This window comes from Brienomyrus brachyistius, unplaced genomic scaffold, assembly GCF_023856365.1.
Source record: "Brienomyrus brachyistius isolate T26 unplaced genomic scaffold, BBRACH_0.4 scaffold48, whole genome shotgun sequence".
In the NCBI taxonomy this organism is placed as follows: Eukaryota; Metazoa; Chordata; class Actinopteri; order Osteoglossiformes; family Mormyridae; genus Brienomyrus; species Brienomyrus brachyistius.
This window is the reverse complement of record NW_026042323.1, coordinates 936556-959716: the sequence shown is the minus strand read 5'-3', so window position 1 is coordinate 959716 and position 23161 is coordinate 936556. Positions and strand designations below refer to the sequence as shown.

At 45.7% G+C, this 23161-nt stretch overlaps 3 protein-coding genes across 3 annotated transcripts in view; all 3 read left to right on the top strand.

Moving 5' to 3' along the window:
- The first annotated feature begins 3099 nt into the window (after positions 1 to 3099).
- On the top strand, positions 3100 to 4952 carry LOC125723401 (G-protein coupled receptor family C group 5 member B-like). Its single transcript, XM_048999994.1, has 3 exons — positions 3100 to 3173; positions 3482 to 3562; positions 4027 to 4952. The coding sequence occupies exon 3, from the start codon at positions 4029 to 4031 to the stop codon at positions 4938 to 4940; it is 912 nt and encodes a 303-aa protein (XP_048855951.1). The 5' UTR covers positions 3100 to 3173; positions 3482 to 3562; positions 4027 to 4028; the 3' UTR covers positions 4941 to 4952.
- The window catches only part of LOC125723415 (G-protein coupled receptor family C group 5 member B-like), a 337495-nt gene continuing 317500 nt past the window's right edge, over positions 3167 to 23161 (top strand). The window contains exon 1 of the mRNA XM_049000029.1: positions 3167 to 3414. The gene's annotated coding sequence lies outside the window, so the exon portion shown is untranslated. The remainder of the gene's footprint in view (positions 3415 to 23161) is intronic.
- On the top strand, positions 17174 to 18135 carry LOC125723422 (serine/threonine-protein kinase pim-1-like). Its single transcript, XM_049000039.1, has 3 exons — positions 17174 to 17598; positions 17763 to 17939; positions 18038 to 18135. The coding sequence occupies exons 1-3, from the start codon at positions 17259 to 17261 to the stop codon at positions 18133 to 18135; spliced, it is 615 nt and encodes a 204-aa protein (XP_048855996.1). The 5' UTR covers positions 17174 to 17258.

The following is a 23161-nucleotide window of genomic DNA, read 5'->3' as shown; positions in this document are numbered from 1 at the left end:
GGCAGGTAGTACAAATATAATCTTATAAATGCTGAGATTAGAGTATCTGCGATGCAGGAATGCAGGGGTTTCATTGGGGCCCTTTCTATGGCTTAGTACTGTGAAGGAGTACATGGTTAGTGCCAGGCGCAAATGAATATCTTTGATTTTGCATCCATTTGGTAACTTGTTGAAGTTGTCTGATAGTCAGTAATACATGGTTTAATTAATATGATTCTTTATTTACTACTTTATAACATCTGAAAGAAACTGAAATAGGAAAGCTTATTTTAATTTATGGTCCACTGGATAAACACAGACATTACAGACGGTTTTAGAGTCTAATGCTGAATGTTGTTTGCTATGATTTTTCTGCCTGCATATGCTGTGATTGGTGCAGTGAAATTTGAGAATGTGTTTGTGGTCAGTATCATAGCCTCAGACAACAAACCAACGCTGTAGCGTGTCACTGTGTTTACATGTGAGAGGGGTTCCAGTTACATAAGGGACTCGTTCTAATTGTTTTGACGGAGCTCGACAAACCTAAAAAATAAATGCTGGTGTTATCAAAAACTGTCATATAGCTATATTCCAGATTTATTACAGCCAAACACATCTCGGAGCTCCGAGGAACCTCCTTCTCCTTATATTTCCCTCTATCCCACTCTTCTCATCCCTCCATCCCTCAAATACTGTGTAATGATGATATGTGTGCATGTGGAGGGTGAGGGATGGGCGTGGAAGGTAATAGTTAATTAAGTGGCTACACCTGGGTTGTGAGGGATCTGGGGTTAAGAGAGGGAGTGGGAGGCGCGTTAGGGAGATTTGGTCTGGTAGGCACCGTACGGGTGGGGTCCGGGAGGGAGGTGCCGCTTGTATGCCGTTTAGGGCGGCCGGCGGTGAAGCCAGAGAGTGGGCGGTAGGGACAGTTCCCGGTGCGGTAGGGCGAGGACAGTCAGGACAGTGGGGGTAGGAGGCTATGACCACTGCTTAGACGGGGTGGTTGATAGATGGGAGTAGCGGCACCCTCATAGGGACGGATTGGCGGTGGGGGGGTGGGATTCCCTTTCCGTGGGACGTTCTAGGTGACGGACCGGTGTGATTGTTCCTTCCCCGGGGGAGGGTCCTGATCCCTGGGGGGGAGGGGGTGTTCTGTTTTAACTATGTCTTTATTGTATGTGTGTTACGTGTGGTTTAAATGCGCAGTGTAACCGCTTAGGGTCGGGACAGGACTATATACAGTAGGCGGTTCTGGTCCCGTAACGCTTGCCTGTGCCCGAAGTGTGGGGATTACTGTGCATTGCAGTGCTATTGGTGTGCCATGCCCTAATAGGGATGTTGTGTGGTGCGGGATTTACTGTGTGGTAGCGTGGGTTAACACACACTTAAAAAGGGGTGGTGTGCTATGGGGAGAAAGCGGGACCGAACTCTTTGTGAATCCAGATCCGACCCAATGGGTCGCTGCATGAATTGTACTGAATAAAAGTATCTTTGTAATTGTAGCTGCAGTCTGGTGGTGATCTGTTCTCCTTTCACAGCCTCTGACGCTAGTTTAGGTTAGTTGCACTGGTGGCAGCGGTAGGATCATTTCTTTCCTTTGTGGTTTTCCCGTTTAGAAACCTAGAATTAGCTTTAACATGTCGGAGGCCGAGGATAGTGTACAATCTCCTAATTATGAGGGCGCTGATTGTTCTGTTACGTCTAGAGAGTGTTTTCTCAATCTCCCGGTGGCCCCCCTGCTCACCCAATATTTATACCGGAAACTTTTAATGGTGTGGGGCGTGAGTGGTCTGACTGGTCGGAACAATTTGATCTGGCGGCTGAGGTAAACAGGTGAGATGATTCTCTGAAAATTAAGTTTATGTCTTTGCTATTGTGTGGCCGTGCTAGGGAGATGCTAACTACATCAAAAACCAAATGAATTAAAAAACGCGGAAAATAATGTTGAAATGAAAATATATTTTTTGACTGCGATCGACGACCTGTAATATTTTTGACGATGTCGCTGCTATATCGCTATTTGTAAAAAAAAGGAAAAAAATAGTTACTGGAAAAGCTACAGCGTTTTAAAAGTATTTGCTCTACCGATAAGCTACTGAAAGAAGTAAAGTTAGTAGCGTCGATTATTTTAGTTAGCTACTCCACAACACTGGACATAAAAATAACTGAACAATGTTAACATTTTCGTAATTTAAGCCCTCTCAACAGAAGCACTTTAATGAGAATATTTGAAAAATTAACTGATAACATATCAGTTATCTATATTTTTTTAATTTACTTTGAAAACAGACTCAAATTAAGCCTATACGAAAAATTCAGAAGCCTATACAGTCTCAAATGAAGCCTGTTGCGTTTTTATACAATCGGTCTGGGATTCCGCTTAACGTCACGCCCGAAGCTCACACTTTGATTGCAAACGGGAAGAAACATAACTATTGTCACGTACACCGGCGGATGTCATCAATTAAGCCTGCATACTGGAGACTACAAAGGGACAGCACACGCAACGGGGGTTGCGAAGTATGGCCAATGTTTCATTTCTATATCGAGCGCTTGCTTGTCCAGTGTCATTCCCTCGTTCCTTACCTTGCCTGCCTTCCTTTCCCAGAGCAGCCCTCGTCCCTGAACCTCCCGTCCTGCCTTCCCTGCCAGCCCCAGGATCTCTCGTCTCCCCTTCCCTTCGTCTCCGTGTCCTGTGCCTGCCTGTTGGACTGGATCTCCCCGGCTACCGAATCTACCTTCTGTCCCCGACCATTCTTCTTGCCTGGCCCATTGAAAGCCTGTTACCTGCTCGATCTAATAAAGATCGCTCTGTTCCGCATTCCTGGGTCCGCGTTTCCCTGCCGAGGGTGTCCTAACAATTATGTCTCCAGTAATAATTTTCTGCTAATAGCATTAATTCTCTTATTTCGGTATCGGTGTACTGCATGTACATGTTATCACCATCAAAGAAAAAAACGCGTTATGACTTATCAGTCATTATTATTGTTTTTGTCGTTTATTTAATCGTGTAGCAATACTGCCACTTGTCATATTATTAATTGCGTATTTATATAATATTAACCAATGACCAATCTCTGTATCTTACTAGCATCTTTTGCGCATTTGTCTTTGTATCAGCCGTAGCGGTCTGCAGGGGGAATCGCAGAAGCTGGAGTTTCTTAGAGCGCTGCATGGGTTTGGACAAACATTAGGTATTGGTAATATTACTGGACAAAAATATATCGTTATTGGTGTCCACCAAAGTTTCCAGCACTAGCTACAAGAAATGAGATTGAATGCATTTGCTCGTTTTTATTTGTATTTATTTTTTTAAAAGTTTCTTACATTATATCCGTGCTTTTTAAAGGTTATATCTCAATTTTTCAAAAGTAAACACAAAAAGGATGACACTTAATGCCCCCTCCCTGCCCCCACCCTATTTAGAACGTTAGCGTTCCATTACGTAAAAAATGCAGTACTACGTCATGATGCACCGCTTATAAATAATCTGTTTGATAAGGGAGAAGCAAACACAAACGATTCGTGAGTGCATCGTACGTGTTGTAAGAGCAAGTGAAGCTGAAAGACATTGACAGTGAAGGTAAGGCCTCCCCTTCAAAATGTATACTTCACTTAGATCAAAGGTCTTAAACTAAAAAAAACACTGGGAGATGCTAAACTCCTGACCGCAAAACATGCAGACTGGCGGGTGTCAATTGCGCTGGAATGACATTACATGGTTTTAATTTTTCTCTGATATCGGCCGGCCATATACAGTAATTTGTTTGAGACCCCTGAATTTAAATAATAATTATTTTTTATAACGATGGTGGCCTATATAATGTGCCGATTTACTTGTGAAGTTGTTCAGCTGGTTGACATGGCATTGATTACTGCTTTTTAAGAAAGTGCATGTAGTCTCACACTGCAGAAGTCCATTGCTCAGCTGTCAGCATGCTCAGCGTGTCGCCTGTGATGTGTCCTGCACAGCAGCAGGCTACATTGCTTTTAATGGACTAATACTTCTTCAACCCATTAAATGATTCCTTTCTCTCTCCCTGCCAGTGATGGCTCCCTCTATCAATCTCTTCACCTTCCTCGTCCTGTCCCTGGTGGGGGGCAGCTCTTCATGGGACGAAGCTTCGCCTTGCGGATCCGGCTCCATCCTGACAAGGCCCTACACGGCCTTGTGTGAGCTGGATACGGTGTGGTGCTTGGTGGTGGTGGTGGCGGCAGCGGCGGCGGCCCTCGCCTCGCTGATCCTGCTCCTGGTGGTACTGTGTCGCCTGCGGAAGATCACAGAGGCTGAGGAGCGCAGCGGGGTGGCGCCGCTACTCCTGCTGCTCGCAGCCATATTTGGGCTTTGTGGCCTCAGCCTGGGATACATCGCTGAGCAGCAAGAGAGCCTCTGCTTCGCCCGGCGTGTCCTGAGGGGGGTGTTGCTTGCTATCTGCAACACATGCCTCGTGTTTCATGGTCTGCGACTGCGCCGGTTGGGACAAGGTGCTCATAGCCCCAGCACAGGTCAACTGATGGGGCTGGCGGTGGCCTTGGCCGTGTTGGATCCGGAGTGGATCCTTCTAGCCACGATGTCCACATGCCAGCCAGCCTGTGAATACCAGCCGCTGGACTTTGCGCTGGCCACCACTTATGTGCTGGTCCTGCTCCTGGCAGCACTGGTGGGGGCGGCCTGCAGTCTGTGGAGGCAGCAGCCACGGTGGAGGTGCAGGACCGCGTGGCTGCTCATCACCTGCCTGGCCTCAGTCCTGCTGTGGGTGGCCTGGATCACCTTCTGCCTGTATGGCAACGCGGCGCTTGGCCTGTCCCCAACATGGGACAACCGGGTACAGGCAGTGGTGCTGCTGGCACAGGCATGGCTGCTCATACTGCTGCACGCTGCTCCTGAGGTCCACGCCACCTTACGGCCCCCGTCCCGCATGAGAGAGGCCAATTTAGAGGAGGGCCTTTCTCACCTGTAGTTTGGAGCAAACCGGGACTTTGTGTTCAGTGACAACAACTCAGGTATGGTACTTTGTTTTCGCTTCTTTGACCTACTCTGTGACTCTGTGTGTACTTGAGAGAGAGCATAGCCCTCGCTCTTTCCTCACATGGAGCCCCTACTGGAAGTCTGTGGAACAGCAGCATATAAGCAAGGTCTATGGACCTTTCCCTGTAACACAGATCTCACTTGAGCAGAGCTTAGGTACCATGGCTGCATGTGCCCCCCCCCCTAACAATCCCCCCAAAAAAAAAATGTGAAGTATGACTACTGCACTGCTGAAGGATGTTTACATGATCAATATCTGTCTCTCTCCTGCAGGTGTCCTCCCCAGCCCCCAGGAAACATTACATTTTAAATAAATAATATATATATATATATATCATCTCTGGAAGTGGTGTGTTTTTTTAGGGTTAAAAAGTTGAGAAACATTCAATGGTCATCATCATACCATATATCAGTAGCCCAGCCACTGGTCAGTTCCTTCACTCTACTGTTACAGACTTTCATGAAAACATTTTTTAAATGTGGGTGTTTTACCTGTATGATATGCTTGCCTTTTGTACTGGACATAAAATAGAATTTAATTTTTACATTATATTACTCATACAACAGGCAGCATGGTCCTGCAGTGGTAAGCACTGTTGCCTCACACCTCTGGGACCCAGGTTCGAGTCTCCGCCTGGGTCACATGTGTGTGGAGTTTGCATGTTCTCCCCATGTCGTCGTGGGGTTTCCTCCGGGTACTCCGGTTTCCCCCCACAGCCCAAAAACATGCTGAGGCTAATTGGAGTTGGTAAATTGCCCATAGGTGTGCATGTGTGAGTGAATGGTGTGTGAGTGTGCCCTGCGATGGGCTGGTCCCACATCCTGGGTTGTTCCTTGACTCATGCCCATTGCTTCCGGGATAGGCTCCGGACCCCCCGCAACCCAGTAGGATAAGCGGTTTGGAAAATGGATGGATGGATGGATGGATGGATTACTCATACAAACACACACATCTGTAGGTTCTCAACTCTAGGTTTATATCAAACACATTAAAGCCAAACAAATGCAAAAAGTCCATGTATCGTTTGTCCTTGGGTTTTCCAGTCCAAAACGAAATCAGAAAAACTAAACAACAGCAGCGTTTTTTGGTTTTTCTGTCAGAAGGGGAAAAAGCGAAAAGCAGAAAACAAAAAATCAGGCTTCATATTTTATTCTAAAATGTAGAAAATATTACAAAAATACACCATTCTAAGGGTGGGTGTTTCCAAGCTTATGACTGGGACTGTTAATGTTGTAAAATTAAGATAAAGTTCACATTAGGCTGTATCTTACATCTCTGGTATCTGTTAGATCTGAATTTACTCATAGAAAAGAAACAAAAAAAGGTGATTTTACGGTTTTCCCATTTGGTTTTAAAACAGAAAAACAACAAATTTATTTTTGTATGACGCGTTATCCCAACAATACATTGTCTCAAAGCGCTTTACAGCATCCCCACCCAAAGCCCCCAGTGAGTAAGACATAGGTGACAGTGGCAAGGAAAAACTCTCTAGAAGGAAGAAACCTTGGGAGGGACCAGACTCAAAGGGGGAGCCCAACCTCCAGGGGCCGGCAGGGAGAGTCGAATAGAAGAGATGGCTAAGTGCCAAGTCACATTGTCCAAATCATAGGATTTGAGGCACAACCGGGGAGCAGGGAGGTGATGACAAGCCCGTGCCGACTCTCCTTCCAATCGCCAGGCAACCAGAAGTAATTAGGCAGCGGGTCATACATGGAAGATGGCACAGGCAGAACACGAGCTGGATGCAAGGACGTCATGGGTACATGTCACATGTAGCAGGGTGTGCTGAAAATCTTGATAGATTGAGGTCTCCAGGCAGCACACCCCAGGAGGAGTTGGGGAAATAAAATGTGCAATTAGTCAAAGTATAGGGGAGACTATAGGCAGTGCTAACAGTTAGGTGAGTGCAGTATGAAGTGCAAAGTGCAAGCTCCGGCAGATATGGCAATGGCAGCATAAGTAGGAGGGAGAGGCGAGTGGGAATGCAGGCATGGGGAGTCCCTGAAATGTCAGCACTCCAGTTCCACAAGGGATGGTGAAGCTAGAGTGACAGCGCTGACAGTTCAGTTTATCTAAAGCCAATGGCATCGAACGCCACCCAGCTCTACACCTCACACTGTAGGTCTGACTGGTGGGATCATTTCTTTCCTTTGTGGTTTTTCCGTTTAGAAACCTAGAATTAGCTTTAACATATCGGAGGCGGAGGACAGTGTACAATCTCCTAATTATGAGGGCGCTGATTGTCCTGTTATACGTGTAGAGAGTGTTTTCTCAATCTCCCGGTGGCCCCCCCTGCTCACCCAATATTTATACCGGAAACTTTTAATGGTGAGTGGTCTGACTGGTCGGAACAATTTTATCTGGCGCCTGAGGTAAACAGGTGGGATGAGTCTCTGAAAATTAAGTTTATGTCTTTGCTGTTGTCTGGCCGTGCTAGAGAGATGTATAGTGGGATGCCGAGTGAGGCTAAAAGTAATTATGGGTTGTTAAAAGCGGCTATGGCAAGGTGTTTTGAATCTGGTGATAGTAGTGACTGGAATAGAGCTAGTTTTACCGCCCGTCGCCGCCTGCATAGCGAGACGGCAAGGGAATTTGGTAACGCCTTACGGAGATTAGCCGCTAGGGCTTATCCCACGGCTGATCGTCGGATTTGTGATCTGTTGGCAAGAGACCAGTTTATTACGCATTTTGCTACCGGTGATTTTCGGGTTAGCCTGTGTAGTGCCAAGCCTAATACGCTGGAAGATGTCATTGAACTTGCTTCTGAAATGGAGTTGCTGAGAAGTTTGGAGCAGACTTCTTTGCCACCTGACGTTAAAGTGAGGGGAGTGGTGGAGCATAAATTAGAAAGGGATGAACAAATGGAGGTGTTGTTGGGGGTGGTAGAGGAGTTAAGGCAGGAGGTAAAATCGCTTCGTACCACGGTGTCTAAGATGCAAGAGGGGATGAAAAGCTTTCTAAGTAAATATGGGGTGGTGTTGGATTTTGGTAGGAAGGAGTGTCGGGTTATGGGTCAATTATTACCTCTCCTTGTGCCAGCAGATGTGGACAAGCCTCGGGTCGTCATGGTTCCAGAAGATACTGTAATCCCCCCCCCCCCCTCGAAGTGAGGCAATCATTGCTGGTAAGGTGGAGAATACAGGTGGGGCTGCTTTTGACGGTATGTTGGAGCCTTTGGATTCGGCATCTAGCCAGTGTAATATAATGATGGGGGGATGAGGGTAGGTACCTTGCATACGGGTATTGAGGTGAGTCGGAAAGCAGAAAATGTAGACCTGGGTGAGGATGAGGAGGATTCTGTTGTGCCCTGGACAGTCGATAGGCTTGTAACATATTTTGATTGCACCAGAAGGGGTTTGCCTCATCTGATATGACTGGTATTTATACCGCGTTGCAGAAGAATTTGTCTGTATTTAGTGCCGGAGAGGGAGATTTGGGGAGAACTCGCCTGATGTTGTATAACATTGATACTGGTGAGGCGAAGCCGGTAAAGTTGCCTCCCCGCCGTGTCCCCCTCCATTTGCAGGAGGAAGTATCTGGTCACTTAAAGCAGATGCTGGAGAATAACATCATTCAGCCCTCGAATAGCCCTTGGGCAGCGCCGGTGGTTCTGGTACGGAAGCGAGATGGTGGCCTTCGGTTTTGCGTTGATTATCGCAAATTGAATGATGTTACCCGTAAAGACACGTACCCCTTACCCCGAATTGATGATGCGTTGGGTAGTTTGAGCAAGGCTTGCTGGTTTTCTACATTGGATTTAGCCAGTGGGTACTGGCAAGTCGAGGTGGATCCAAAAGATAAGCATAAGACGGCGTTTATCACTCGTCAGGCCTTTTCCAATTTAATGTGCTGAGTTTTGGCCTGTGTAACAGTCTGAGAACTTTTCAGCGTCTCATGGATTTAGAGTTGGCGAGTCTTCAGTGGACTACTTGTTTGGTGTACTTAGACGATACAATAATATTTGGCCGTACCTTTCAAGAACATCTGGACCATGTGGATGAGGTTATAACGAAATTGCGTCAGGCTAATCTGAAGGTTAAACCGGCGAACTGTAACTTGTTTGCCACAGAAGTGCAGTATTTGGGTCATATAATATCGGCTAGGGGTGTGAAAGCTGATCCGGCTAAAGTGGAAGCTGTGCGCCAGTGGCCGGTGCCTAAAAATCAGACAGAGGGGAGGAGTTTTGTGGGCCTTGCCTCTTATTATAGGAGGTTTATTCGGGGTTTTGCTGAACTTGCTCGTCCTCTGCTCCAGCTGACCGAGAAGGGCAGACGGTTTACATGGACAGAAGCTTGTCAGGCAGCATTTGAACAGCTCAAACTTAGTTTGATGTCTGTAGCAGTCCTGTCTTACCCTGACCCTAATAAAACCTTTATATTAGATACGGATGCGAGTGATGTAGGTATTGGGGCAGTATTGTCCCAGGTAGAAGGGGGACGGGAACAGGTGATAGCATATGCTAGTAGGGCTTTGACTAAACAAGAAAGGAAATATGCAACAACCAAGAAGGAGTTAAGTATGGTTACCTTCATAAAACATTTTAAATACTACTTGTTGGGGAAGGAGTTAATCTTACGGACAGATCATAACTCCTTAAGATGGTTGCATAATTTCCAAGGTTTAGAGGGGCAGTTGGCTAGGTGGGTGGAGCAGCTGGCCAGCTTCCAATATAAGAGAGTGCATCGGCCGGGTCGGGGACACGCTAATGCGGATGCCCTCTCTAGAGTGCCCGCTTTTCTGCCAGTAACCTCAGACTCACCGCCAGCTACCCAGGAAAAAGGGGGAGAGGTGATATGTGCTGTGAGAGAGGTGTGTCAGGAGGCAGTGGCATGTCAGGAGGAGTGTGATGAGCTGGGGCAGGATCAGCAAGGAGATGCTGAGCTGCGGGAGATTTTTGCTTTAAAGGAAGGGAGGGAGGGCAGGCAGTCAGCCTCCAAATGAGTTGTGGAAATATGCATCAGTGTGGGATCAGTTGCAGGGTTCTAGGTTGGTACGATATCCACCTTTGCATTCTGATGCAGCAAACCAAGTCCAGGTTGTTATCAACAAGTCTTTGGTGCCAGAAATTTTGAGGCAGTTGCATGATGCTACCACTAGGGGTCATTTGGGAATACAAAAGTTGCAAGCAAAGGTGAAAGATCGCTATTATTGGCTGGGATGGTTTGGGGATGTTAAGCACTTGTGTCGGGAGTGTGTGGATTGTGGTTCCCGGAAAGTGGGGGGGAAACAGGGGTGTGCCCCGCTGCAGTCTGTTGTAACCGCTAGGCCATATGAACGGGTAGCATTGGACATTTTAGGGCCATTACCGGTAACTCCAGGGATAAATATGTACATTGTGGTCATTGGGGATTATTTCTCAAAATGGACTGAGGCATTCCCTCTTCCTAATCAGGAAGCTTCCACTGTGGCCCAGGTCTTGGCGGAGCAGTGGGTCTGTCGCTTGGGGGCCCCTCGCTCTATCCATACAGATCAGGGCCGAAATTTTGAATCAAATCTATTCAACGAGGTGTGTCAATTGTTGAACATTCAAAAGACTAAGACATCAGCTTATCACCCCCAGTCAGATGGGATGATTGGGAGGTTTAACAGGACATTGTTGGCAATGTTGTCTCTCTTTGTGGAGGAAAATCAGTCCAATTGGGATGTTTTGTTGCCTTGTGTGATGATGGCTTACAGGAGTAGTATTCACTCTAGTACTGGGGTTACACCGTACAAGGTTGTTTTTGGGCAAGAGATAGTGTTGCCAGTGGATGTTATGTTGAATCTCAACGAGGGGGAAAGATTTTCCTTTGTAACGGAATATGTGGCTAGACTAGGGGACATATTGTCCACAGTGGTGGGAGCAGTGACATGTCATCAGGCAAGAGCTTCGGGTAAGCAGAAGCAAGCGTATGACTTTAGAGCGCAAGTCCAGTACTATTCAGAGGGGAACTGGTATGGGTTTGGAGGAAGGCTAGAAGACGGGGGTTATGTCCAAAGTTACAGAGGAGGTTTAAGGGTCCATATAAGGTGGTGGAAAGGGCAACGGAGGTATTGTATCGAGTGGTACCAGTGGAAGGGGGAAGTGAGGTGGTGGTGCATTTTAATCGACTTAAACCATTTCTCTCTACTGTAACAGAGGCTGCCAATCAGGAGGGCAGAGACCAAGTGATGCCTGTTGGTACCCTGCCTGAGCTAAAAGATTCCCCCCCTGGTGGTGGCTATCCGCAACCACGGCCCTAAGTAGAAAAGGGTGGCGAGATGGAGGGGGGGTGCCAGGGCTAGAAGTGTGGGCAATGGCAGCGAATCGGCCAGAAGAGGCAAGTGCAATTGGACCAGGGCAGCAGGGGGAAGGGGTCCAGCCTACCTGAACCTGGCGGAGCCGAGCCCGTAAGGTCCCTCCAGAGCCACACAGCGATGGGCCTGCTGCTATGCATGGGGCCAAGGAACAAGAACGGAGGGAAGGGGCTCCAGTTCAGAAGACTCGTCTGCGACGTCAGAGGAGGCCACCAACATGGTCCAAGGACTATGAAATGTTGTGACTCAAGGACGAGTCTGCCCTAAGGGTGGGGGAGTGTAATGATGATGTGTGGGGTGTGAGGGATGGGCGTGGAAGGTAATAGTTAATTAAGTGGCTACTCCTGGGTTGTGAGGGATCTGGGGTTAAGAGAGGGAGTGGGAGGCGCGTTAGGGAGATATGGTCTGGTAGGCACCGTACGGGTGGGGTCCGGGAGGGAGGTGCCGCTCGTATGCCGTTTAGGGCTGCCGGCTGTGAAGCCAGAGAGTGGGCTGTAGGGACAGTTCCCAGTGCGGTAGGGCGAGGACAGTCAGGACAGTGGGGGTAGGAGGCTATGACCACTGCTTAGACGGGGTGGTTGATAGACGGGAGTAGTGGCACCCTCATAGGGACGGATTGGGGGGGGGAGGGAAATTCCCTTTCCGTGGGACGTTCTAGGTGACGGACCGGTGTGATTATTCCTTCCCCGGGGGAGGGTCCTGATCCTCGGGGGGAGGGGGGTGTTCTTTATTAACTATGTCTTTATTGTGTGAGTGTTCTGTGTGTTTTAAATGCGCAGTGTAACCGCTTAGGGTCGGGACAGGACTATAGAGGCGGTTCTGGTCCCGTAACGCTTGCCTGTGCCCGAAGTGTGGGGATTACTGTGCATTGCAGTGCTATTGGTGTGCCGTGCCCTAATGGGGATGTTGTGTGGTGCGGGATTTACTGTGTGGTAGCCTGGGTTAATAACACACGCTTAAAAAGGGGTGGTGTGCTACGGGGAGAAAGCGGGACCGAACTCTTTGTGAATCCAGATCCGACCCGATGGGTCATTGCATGAATTGTACTGAATAAAATTATCTTTGTAATTGTAGCTGCAGTCTGGTGGTGATCTGTTCTCCGTTTACAGCCACTGACGCTACTGTAGTTTGGGTTCGTTACAATATCAATTCGATGACTCGCATATTCCCTATAATATAGGGTCTATATTTTCTAATTTTAAGTTTTTTTAATGTTTATAACCTTAGATCTATGCAAACCATTTCATATATATCCAACAACACAGTACAATTATGGTGGTCATCTGGTTTATGACAGTAAAACAATGTACATTTTATGTACACTGAATGTAAAATTAAAGTTAATGAAAGCAAAATTATTGAAAACAGCTGTTGTGCCTTCGATTTACTAAAACACATGTTGGTACAATAAAACCATTAAAATTTTAGAGATAAAGCATATGACCATCCATCCATCCATTTTCCAAACCGCTTATCCTACTGGGTCGCGGGGGGTTCCGGAGCCTATCACGGAAGCAATGGGCACGAGGCAGGGAACAACCCAGGATAGGGGGCCAGCCCATCGCAGGGCACGCTCACACACCATTCACTCTCACTCACAAATAGTGAGTAAATAGTGACTCTGTCCTTATATTCATGTAATAAATATACAAATGGAATAAGATGGTAATCTGCCTGAGACATAAAGAAGGAAAAAGACAATATTACAGACCAGCCGCATATAATGATCAATTTCACCCAGACAAACATTACAAGTGGTTTCCAGTGTATTTCCATTCAGCAGAATACGACTGGCTTTCGGTGATCTGCTCTTGTTCACTTTTCTCCTCCTCAGTCATTTTTGTAAATTTTTCTCCCAAACCAGATAAACTGTTTATGACTGAGCCAGAAACATTATACTGCTTTTAGTATGTGATGGGTTTAACAGTTTAGGCCACTTAAAAAAAAAAAAATTGGTTCTCGTCCCCGCCCGACCCGCCGAAATGCCTCCAACCCGGTTTTTTTTTTATTATTATTTCGTAAAAATCGCATGGAAAATGCCCAAGAATGACAAAATTTGAATTTCCCGTGCATTCCACATCGACGATTGATCCACATTGTGTAATCCTAGTCTTGGAATGGTTTCATGAACCTAAATTTGTCTTTACCTGAGATGGGCTGGTGCAAAGATTTAAGTCTGGGGAAGTGATGTGGTACATGTTCTTAAGTACTTGTTTGTAGAGTTGCATTTCCTTGTTCAACCATTCAGGTTCCTGTATTTTGTAAATTCCTCGTGTTTTAACATGTTTTAATACACTTTCTTTCTAGATATATATTTTAAAATCTTGGTTGTTCATTTAGAATGGGAATGACAAACAGAATATTGGTTTCAAATAGTATCGTTTTTATATTCACGAATGAAACATCAGCATAAAGTATCCAAATCCATAGTTGGGAAGGCATTTATGAGATACACATGGATCAAGGAATTTACATTCTTGTATTTTCTTACATTTAATATATTTGAAACGCAACAAACGAAGAACTGAGGAGGCGTAGTAAGTAGGTCTGAACCATTTTTTTTTTTAAGTGGCCTTAGTTGTAGCTGAACAGAACCGCAATGGCAGATTCCTGGTCACTTCGTGATTTTTGGTGTACTAGTCGGAGATACTTTTAGCTTTAGAACGAAAGAACCACGGCTTATTAGAGAACAGAGTAACAATTATCCATCCATCCCTTTGGGTCTTGGTCAGTCACGTGTCTGCACTGTCTGACACGCCCCCATTCGCCATTTTTAGTGTATCGTGGATGTAAACACATTTGGTTAAACTTGATATTCAGTGTTTTTTTTCTACACAAAAATGTAATGTTTTATGTAATCAGTAATAATCAATTTTCATTACGAAAACACACTAGTAATTTAGGTGTTTACGAAAGGAAGAGAGTCAAGAACACCACAAAAATATCATTGGACATATATTTTATTTTAAATATGACCAATAAGGTTAACTGGCAAGTAGAATACAGGCTCGATATACAATGAGTTTATACAGCTCCTTCCAGACATCATGTGAAACGTTAGAAACCGTACTTGCAAATGTTTCTAAACTTAAACTATAGTTGGGCATTGGTTTGTCAGTGGACAGCAGTGACAGCCTTATCCTGAACTGTGTCTTATAATCCACGCACGCGAATATACACATACATGCACTGACAAACGTGTCATTACAATTTTGCTGTTTACTTTTGTCTTTAAAAAGCATTCACTCTGGTGAATAGATACATCCGTAGATGCCCTGGGACACATCATCAGTGATGTTTCCTGAGATCTTTGGGTGTTTCGGGTCTCGCAACATCAGACACCCTCCTTCAGGCGACCCAGCCAGGGCTGATCAGGCCCCAACTTGTGTCCCAGCAGCATTGGCCCACGTTTCAGACCTCTTCATCCAAATCCACCTGGAGGCTCTCTCTGCAGCCTCTGTGGTGGACTTGATGGCTTTTCTTTTTGCAGCTCCAGTGATGCCAAGTAAGGAGTAGACTTTACATAGGGAGCGAGCTGCAAAGCCTCGACATCCCACCTCTATTGGCTCGCAGCGGGCTTTCCAGCCTCTTCTCCGACATTCCTCTATGAGCTCTTGGTATTTAAGCCGCTTCCGTTCGTTGGCTTCTTCCATGCGGTCCTCCCAAGGGACTGTTAATTCTAATAAGAGGACTTGCTTAGAAGAGACAGAAGTCAGCACTACATCTGGTCTCAATGAGGTTGATGTAACATACTCTGGAAACTTGAGCTGCTTGCCCAAGTCAACTCGCAGTTCCCAGTCTGATGCCGATGAAAGTAGGCTGGATGTTGGAATTGACTGTGGTCGTGACTTCTCTCCAGCTTTCACAAAGGGTACTACCCTCCGGCTTCGGGTGTGTATATTGTTAGCCACTGCAGTAGCTATGGTCTCAGCTACTGTCTTCAGCACCTGGTCATGGCGCCAGCGGTAGCGTCCCCCTCCAAGGGCTGCTGGGCAGCTGCTAAGGATGTGCTCCAATGTGCCCCTTCCTGGGCATTGGGGACACGTTGAAAGGTTACAATTTTGCTGTTTACTTTTGTCTTTAAAAAGCATTCACTCTGTAACGCTAATTTAACACGAACAGATTAACCAATTTCTGCACCCTCTGTAGTTAGGCTAGCTTGCTAGCGTAGTTTAATTAATGTGAAAATACTTCAGAAGACAAAAAATGCATATTCAGTAATAATACAAATACAAAAAAACATCTAGCTTGCCTTTATGAAAATGCCGAGAGCAAACACGCATTAAGGGAGATATCGTGTTGACAGTGATCTCCTTTCCTCTCACCGCTGCGACACAGGCCACCCGACGCCTCTTCGTTACCTCCTCTACCTGCTGTCCGTATCCCCTTTTCCAAGTGGGAAACCGAAAAAATGTCATGCGGTGCTACACCTTTCTGCCATTTCTGCCATGTCACTTAGTATGACAGCCTTTCACACAGAATAAGTGTCCCATCTTAAAAAGAATAATGCTACAAGCAAATGCTGCCACTTGAGTTATATACATCCAAAATGGCGATTCGACCCACAATACACTGCGCCTTTAGCGAGTGACGTCACCTGGCAATGACCTACCGAAAAGCTGTAAAAACTATCAATTTATATAATGCCTTGAAGAATGCTTTGCAAATGAGAAAGGATGTGTACTGCTCGTTCTTTAAAGTGTAGTTTGTATGTGTTATGCATCTTGCATTATGTTTGTATATTGTTAAAAAAAAATTAAAAAACAACTCTAACCATGAAAAAAACACGTAGACGGGGGAGAATATGCAAATTAACAATTAATTATATTACTGCAAAATAATATCATCAAATATATTTTTTTAGATTTTGCAAGGGGGGGGGCTCTGGGCTGCAGCCCAGGAAAGTCCGTGCATGATGACGTCAGTGGTTCTAGAATCTACAATATTCGAATGACGCTCACCTATCCTGCGCAGCTATAAAACTTTCATTTGCGTCCTGCTTTGAGAAACGATGGGTGTCAAACGATCACGTTCCGACTCTGACTGTGAATCTCCTCCCAAGAAAAGGAGAGAGAGTACGGAAGGCGATTTGCGGTTTAAAGGGTCCCGCAAAGGTTGGACGACTGGCTTTGATAGTTCATGAAAATTACACATAACTTATTTATTATTAAGAAAGCAATGTAAATCTTTTTAATAAGGCTTGCTGCAAGAACAGATGTAAACAATGTACTGGACCTATAGATTAAACAAATAAATTAAAGCAATAATTAATTCATTAATTGATAAAAATTGCCACTGAATGTTTTGAAAACAAACATGTACCCAAATTGATTCAATATTGTGGCTGCTTTGATTCTGAATCTGAGCCTATTCTGACTGTAGCATGTAATCGGCACACTAAAGATAATACTGAATGAACAGACCAAGTTCAGGGTAGGCATGCAGTAAAGAAATATTAATGCATGGTATTTAAAGTTAGTAGTGAATTTTCAGCAACTGTGGTATGGTATAGAAAATGCTGTGTGGACTCTTTCTGAAGTGTACCTGCTTAATGTTGTAGAACATTTGGAGGACCTGTACCACCAGGGGGAGCTACTGGGAGAGGGTGGTTTTGGAGCCGTGTATGCCGGCACTCGCAAGTCCGATGGCTTCCCAGTAAGTCTCCAAATGGTGAAGTCATGACATGCATAGTTATATCTCTCCAGAGATCCCTTTTATTATACCTGTTAGATGCAGCTGTAAAAGCCTATGTTTTCTCAATATATACTACACTAAATTTGTGATTTTTTTTCCCTCTAGGTGGCTATCAAATATGCCCGAAAGGATGACAAGGAGCTAGAACTGGTAAGTGTTTTCATTCATGGAGCTTGGTTTATTTGCAAGAATTTCTGCCTTAATATATGTAATAATATATTTCTGCCCTCCCATTCATAGCCTGGACTTGACGAGCCCATCCCATTGGAAGTGGCGCTAATGATGCTCGTCAGCCATGAGTCATCTTGTGCCAACGTGCTGAAGCTCCTGGACTGGTTCAGTGGCCCAGAAGATTACATTATGATCCTGGAAAGGCCGGATCCATGCCAGGATCTGTACGAATTCTGCTATAGCAAAGGGGGCTACCTCTCAGAAGATGTTGCAAGGCACGTGCTGATGCAGGTGCTTCAGGCTTTGCGTCACTGCCAGGACTCAGGCGTCTTCCATCGCGACCTCAAAACAGAGAATCTGTTAATCAGGACGGACACTTTGGAGGTTAAACTAATTGATTTTGGCTGTGGAGACAAATGGAAAGACACCCCCTATGTGGAATATTCAGGTCAGTAAGGGAGGCTAATTAAAAACCTGTCAAACTAACCCCTGTTTTTAACAGCAAGTAGCAGGTAACCTGGACCTGCGATAACTCCCTGCAGTGGAGTTGGATGTGTATTCTTCAGTCCTAACCTAACTCATTGCAGTAAGTCATTTGCCTTGTTGTTTCAGGAACAGAGGACTTTGCTCCCCCAGAGTTGTTCCTGAGTGGGGAGTATCTAGCTGGCCCCACCACGGTCTGGTCTGTAGGTGTCACACTTTACGAGCTAGTGTGCGGTTACTTGCCCTTCCGCAACAAGAGGGCAATCATCTCAGGCTGCCTGATATTCCCCTCATGGGTCTCTCCTGGTTAGCAGCTTACTTTTTGTCCCACGACTAGAGTCTCCTGACAGGGAGTGTTCTTTTTCTGACTAACTCTCTGACTCTGCCAATCTATTCTCCAACAGACTGCTGCAGTCTGATTCGCCAGTGCCTGAGGCGTAAGGTGGCGGATAGGCTGACATTGGAGGAGATTCAGGTCCATCCATGGCTGCAGCAGACGTGACTGCTGACCTGAAGGTCAAACAAGAAATCACAAATATTGTTAACCTTCTGTAATCATGATCATCTTAAATAATGCGCAACTGTCAAATAAAAGATTTACTTTCACAAATGCTCTATATAGGTGTTTCTCATTTGTTCTGATTTCTTGGTAACAGTGGTTAGTTGATGCACAATATCCTGGTTCCCCGAATATCCAAGTCATATCATAATGATTTGACCTGAATTAAGACAATGGTTGGGCCAGAGGGAATCCAGACATCTTGGGGTGATACGTGTTTGATACCTTACTTCGGATTGAGCATGATTGATTGAGAGTCGGAGTCTGTTATATTTTACAAGTAGAAGCTTTGCTGAGCACCACATTCTGTAACAGCTACAATGATTTGCACAACAATGGCTTTGCAACTGCCTTAGAGCCAAGGTCATTCTTGCTGCAAACACCTTCATTCTGTCTCTCATGCTTGGCCTCAATGTCTTAAAGGTTGTGTAAGCTAAAGCTAATGTTGCTATGCATAAGAAACACTAAGTGTTAATAATTCTGTACTTGTCTGGAAAGAGATTATGTTGCATGATTTCGCCACACCAGCCTCTGTTTCTCATTTGGCCAGCACATTTCATCAGAACAATTCTCTGCATAGCTTAGCATTTGCTATATCATGCTGAGCAGAAGGATGTCACACTTCTGCTCCAGCTTGTGGGAGCAGTTCTTCACTGCAGTTCTTCTGGAACCACTCAGATCACACATATTGCCAGAAGAGCACTTACCTTCTGGACCTGTGGGGCACCATTAATGAAAATTCCCTGTCGAATGCACCTTTATGATGATGCTGAAGATGGTGGCGCGCACAGTCGCAGTGGCTTGTGGCTCTTCATGTTTAGTGCTACTTCTTTGTTTGTCGCGTATCTGTGCGTATCCAAAGCGATACAGCCGTCAGGAGGTACTGGCCATGGGCCTCAGCACGCAACAAAAAATCACAGAGGAGCCTCGCTGCTCTTACAACTTTCCAAACGAGATAGCGAGACCTCCGGGTGCTCTGTGAATTGTTATCGCCACCAGCAGCCGGAGACGTGAGCGTGAGCATAAGCGGATGTCGCTCCGGCTTGCTAGCGAAACTGCGGAAAGACCCCCACAAACCACCTCTCCCGAATATGTACGTCAGCAACGCGAGATCCATTATCCACAAAATGGACAAGCTGGAAGTTCTTATGGAGGGGAATCGCTACGTTTGCGACTGCTGTGTTTCAATAATATCGAAACCTGGCTTCACCCACTGATCCCCGGACGCAGCCGTACAACTAGAGGGCCGCACCATGCACCGCTGGGACAGAAAGAAAGACTCCAGTAAGAGCAGAGGAGGCGGTCTGTGCATTCACTTACATAAACATTGGTCTAAAGATAGTTTAACCATACATACACACTGTTTACCGGACCTAGAGTCCATCTCTATTAAATGCCGTCCTTTTTACTTACCGAGAGAGTTAACAGTCGTGCTAATCACAGTTGTGACTTACTACCCAATGCTAACGTTAGCTTAGCTCTCTCTTTGTTGTCAGACACCATTAATAAGCTACAACAGGCTCAGCCTGATGGCGTACACATCATAGCTGGTGACTTTAATCAGGCAAACTTAAAGTCCGTTCTGCCTAAGCTCTGTCAGCATGTAAAGTACCCGACCAGAGGGGAGAACATATTAGATCATGTTTATACAAACATTAAGATTGATTAAGACCAACATCACATGGCCCGAAGAAGTACTTTCTCAGCTCCTCAGCAGGGTGAACCCCAGGAAAGCCCCTAGACCTGATGGTGTTCCCAGGAAAGTACTCAGAGCCTGTGCTGACCAGCTCTCACAGGTCTTCACCATCATCTTCAATCTATCTCTGACACATGCCACCATCTCAGGCTGTGTGAAATCGGCCACCATCATCCCGGTACCCAAAAAATCAGTCACACACAGTCTAAATGACTTCCGACCAGTCGCACTAACACCCATCATCAGTGTTTAGAGGGGCTGGTCCTAAACCACATCAAAACCCACCTCCCTGCATCTTTTGACCCCTATCAGTTTGCCTGCAGAACGAACAGGTCAACTGAGGATGCCATAGCGATCGCCCTTCACATCGTACTGAGCCACCTAGACCATCGGGAGAGCTACAGAATGCTCTTCATCGACCTCAGCTCTACCTTTAATACCATCATCCCCGACATCCTGATCCCCAAATTGCACAACCTGGGACTCCCCCCACTCACCTGCTCCTGGATCAAGGACTTCCTCACAAGTCGGCCCCAGATAGTAAGACTTGGACCCCATCTCTCCTCCACCCGGGCACTGAGTACAGGCTCCCCACAAGGCTGTGTGCTAAGCCCACTACTCTACACCCTGTACACCTCTGACTGCAGAACGGCCCACTTCCCGGATCCACTTCCCCTCCACATCAAGGGCGACTGCGTGGAGAGGGTCCAGACCTTTACCTTCCTGGGCACCACAATCTCTTCTGACCTCTCCTGGACTGAAAACATCACAGTTGCCATCAAGAAAGCCCAGCAGCATCTGCATTTCCTGAGAGTGCTCAGGAAGAACAACATCAGTGAGAAGCTGCTGGTGACCTTCTACTGCTCCACCATTGAGAGCATTCTAACATAGAGCATTCTAACATACTGTATCACAGTATGACTTTCCCGCTGCACTAAGGCAGACTGGAGGAGAAAGAGATCAAGACAGCGCAGAAAATCATCGGCTGCCCCCAATTTAGCATTTCCAACTAGCCTCAGCATGTTTATGGACTGTGGGGGGAAACAGAAGTCGCCGGAGGAAACCCCACAATGACATGGGGAGAACATGCAAACTCCTCACACATGTAACCCAGGCGGAGACTTGAACCCGGGTCCCAGAGGTGTGAGGCAACAGTGCTAACCACTGCACCGCCATGCCACCTCCTATGTAATAACCGATTAACATATTAAAAATTCAGTAACAAAAAAACCTATACAGTGTTATCTCAGTATTTGAACTCATTAGAACTCAAATTTCTTAAAAATCGAACAAACCAGTTAAAAAAAATTACCTAGAACTCAGTCTGAATCTCAGAAGTCAAACTGTGAATGCCGACCTAAAATAACTTGTACGCATGGGGAAATGAGTCACACAGCACGCCTCTCAGCGGAAACAAAGGGTAACGCTTCAGTCTCAGCCTTGCATGCGCTGTGATAGAATCGTTTGTTGGTGATAGTGCTTTTTTATTGAAAATATCAGGTAATACACTGAACTTTATATCATTTTGGTAGCCATTGCTCACCAAAAAGTTACGCAATAGTTGTACAAATGTTACAACCTAAAAGTTTGCGATTTACGAACAAATTAACGAATACGGAGAAATAATACAAATAAACAATGAACCTTCAGTCATTATGGAAGGAATAACCCCCTCTTCTCCCCCCGGAAAAAAATCCTCTAGCTTCGAATATTGTCAGGGGCCGCGGTTAAGGCGCGGTAAGCGAACGGGCAGCAAAGCGGGCAGGAAGCAGGTAAGGAGACGAAAGTCGGGGAAAACGGGTATTTATTAAGGCTGGGGGGAGCACGGGACAGAACACTAGTACTCACACCGACTAACATTAAGGCTGGGGGGAGAGCGGGACAGAACACTAGTACTCACACCGACTAACATTAAGGCTGTGGGGAGAGCGGGACAGAACACTAGTACTCACACCGACTAACATTAAGGCTGGGGGGAGCACGGGACAGAACACTAGTACTCACACCGACTAACATTAAGGCTGGGGGGAGCACGGGACAGAACACTAGTACTCACACCGACTAACATTAAGGCTGTGGGGAGCACGGGACAGAACACTAGTACTCACACCGACTAACATTAAGGCTGTGGGGAGAACGGGACAGAACACTAGTACTCACACCGACTAACATTAAGGCTGGGGGGAGCACGGGACAGAACACTAGTACTCACACCGACTAACATTAAGGCTGGGGGGAGCACGGGACAGAACACTAGTACTCACACCGACTAACATTAAGGCTGGGGGGAGAGCGGGACAGAACACTAGTACTCACACCGACTAACATTAAGGCTGGGGGGAGCACGGGACAAAACACTAGTACTCACACCGACTAACATCAATCAATGGACAAAAACCAAGGCAAGACATGGGCTGAAATAGACAAGGCTGGGCGAAAATAATCGGACACAGCTGGGCAAGATCAGGGAAGCACACGAGGATAATCAGGGGGCGTGGCACACACGAGGATCGGACCAGCCGGGCATGACAAATATGCAGATTAAGTCTTGGACAAGGTAAGTGTATTTTTCTAATTTTTTTTATTACTACTGTAAGTGTTATTTGTGCATCTTTTTTCTCATATTGTACACTCAATTTTTCTTTCTCATTTCTTTAAATGTTTTGCTTTTGTTCCTACAATAAATACAAACCCTTAGTATGACTCAAGGTAGTAGTGCTGTGTCTGGGTTTATCAAAAAGGTGACATTGGCTTGTTTTTAACTTGTTTGGATAGATTTATTTTCTTACTTTACAAATTACTGCTTTGATAAATGTGCTTAGATGTGTTTAGTATATGCTCTTCTTGTTTTATCCTGTTCATTTTGTGCTCAAATGCAAAAAAAAACAAAAAACATATTTAGGTGTAAATTTTTGGGTCTGGGAACGAATTCATTGGTTTTCCATAATTACTTATGTCATAATGTCCAGAAAATTTGGTCTTTGGTTTTTGAGTTATTGCTGAGATATCATTACTCATCTGAAGTGTGTATCAAAACCACAATTCCTGACAATGCTGTTAGCAGTAGCAGAATAGCAGTTAGTGATCAATGCATGGTACGGGATTATCTTTTTTCATGACGGCTACTATTGCCAGAACTAGCTCTGGAAATATAATTTAAATTGCTAAGTTTTAAATGACTATTAAAAATGAATAAAATGACAATGTTGCCAAAGTAACTGAAAAAAAGAGAATTAGGCCTACAGTAAAAGAGCTTTCTTCAGGGTCTGCGGA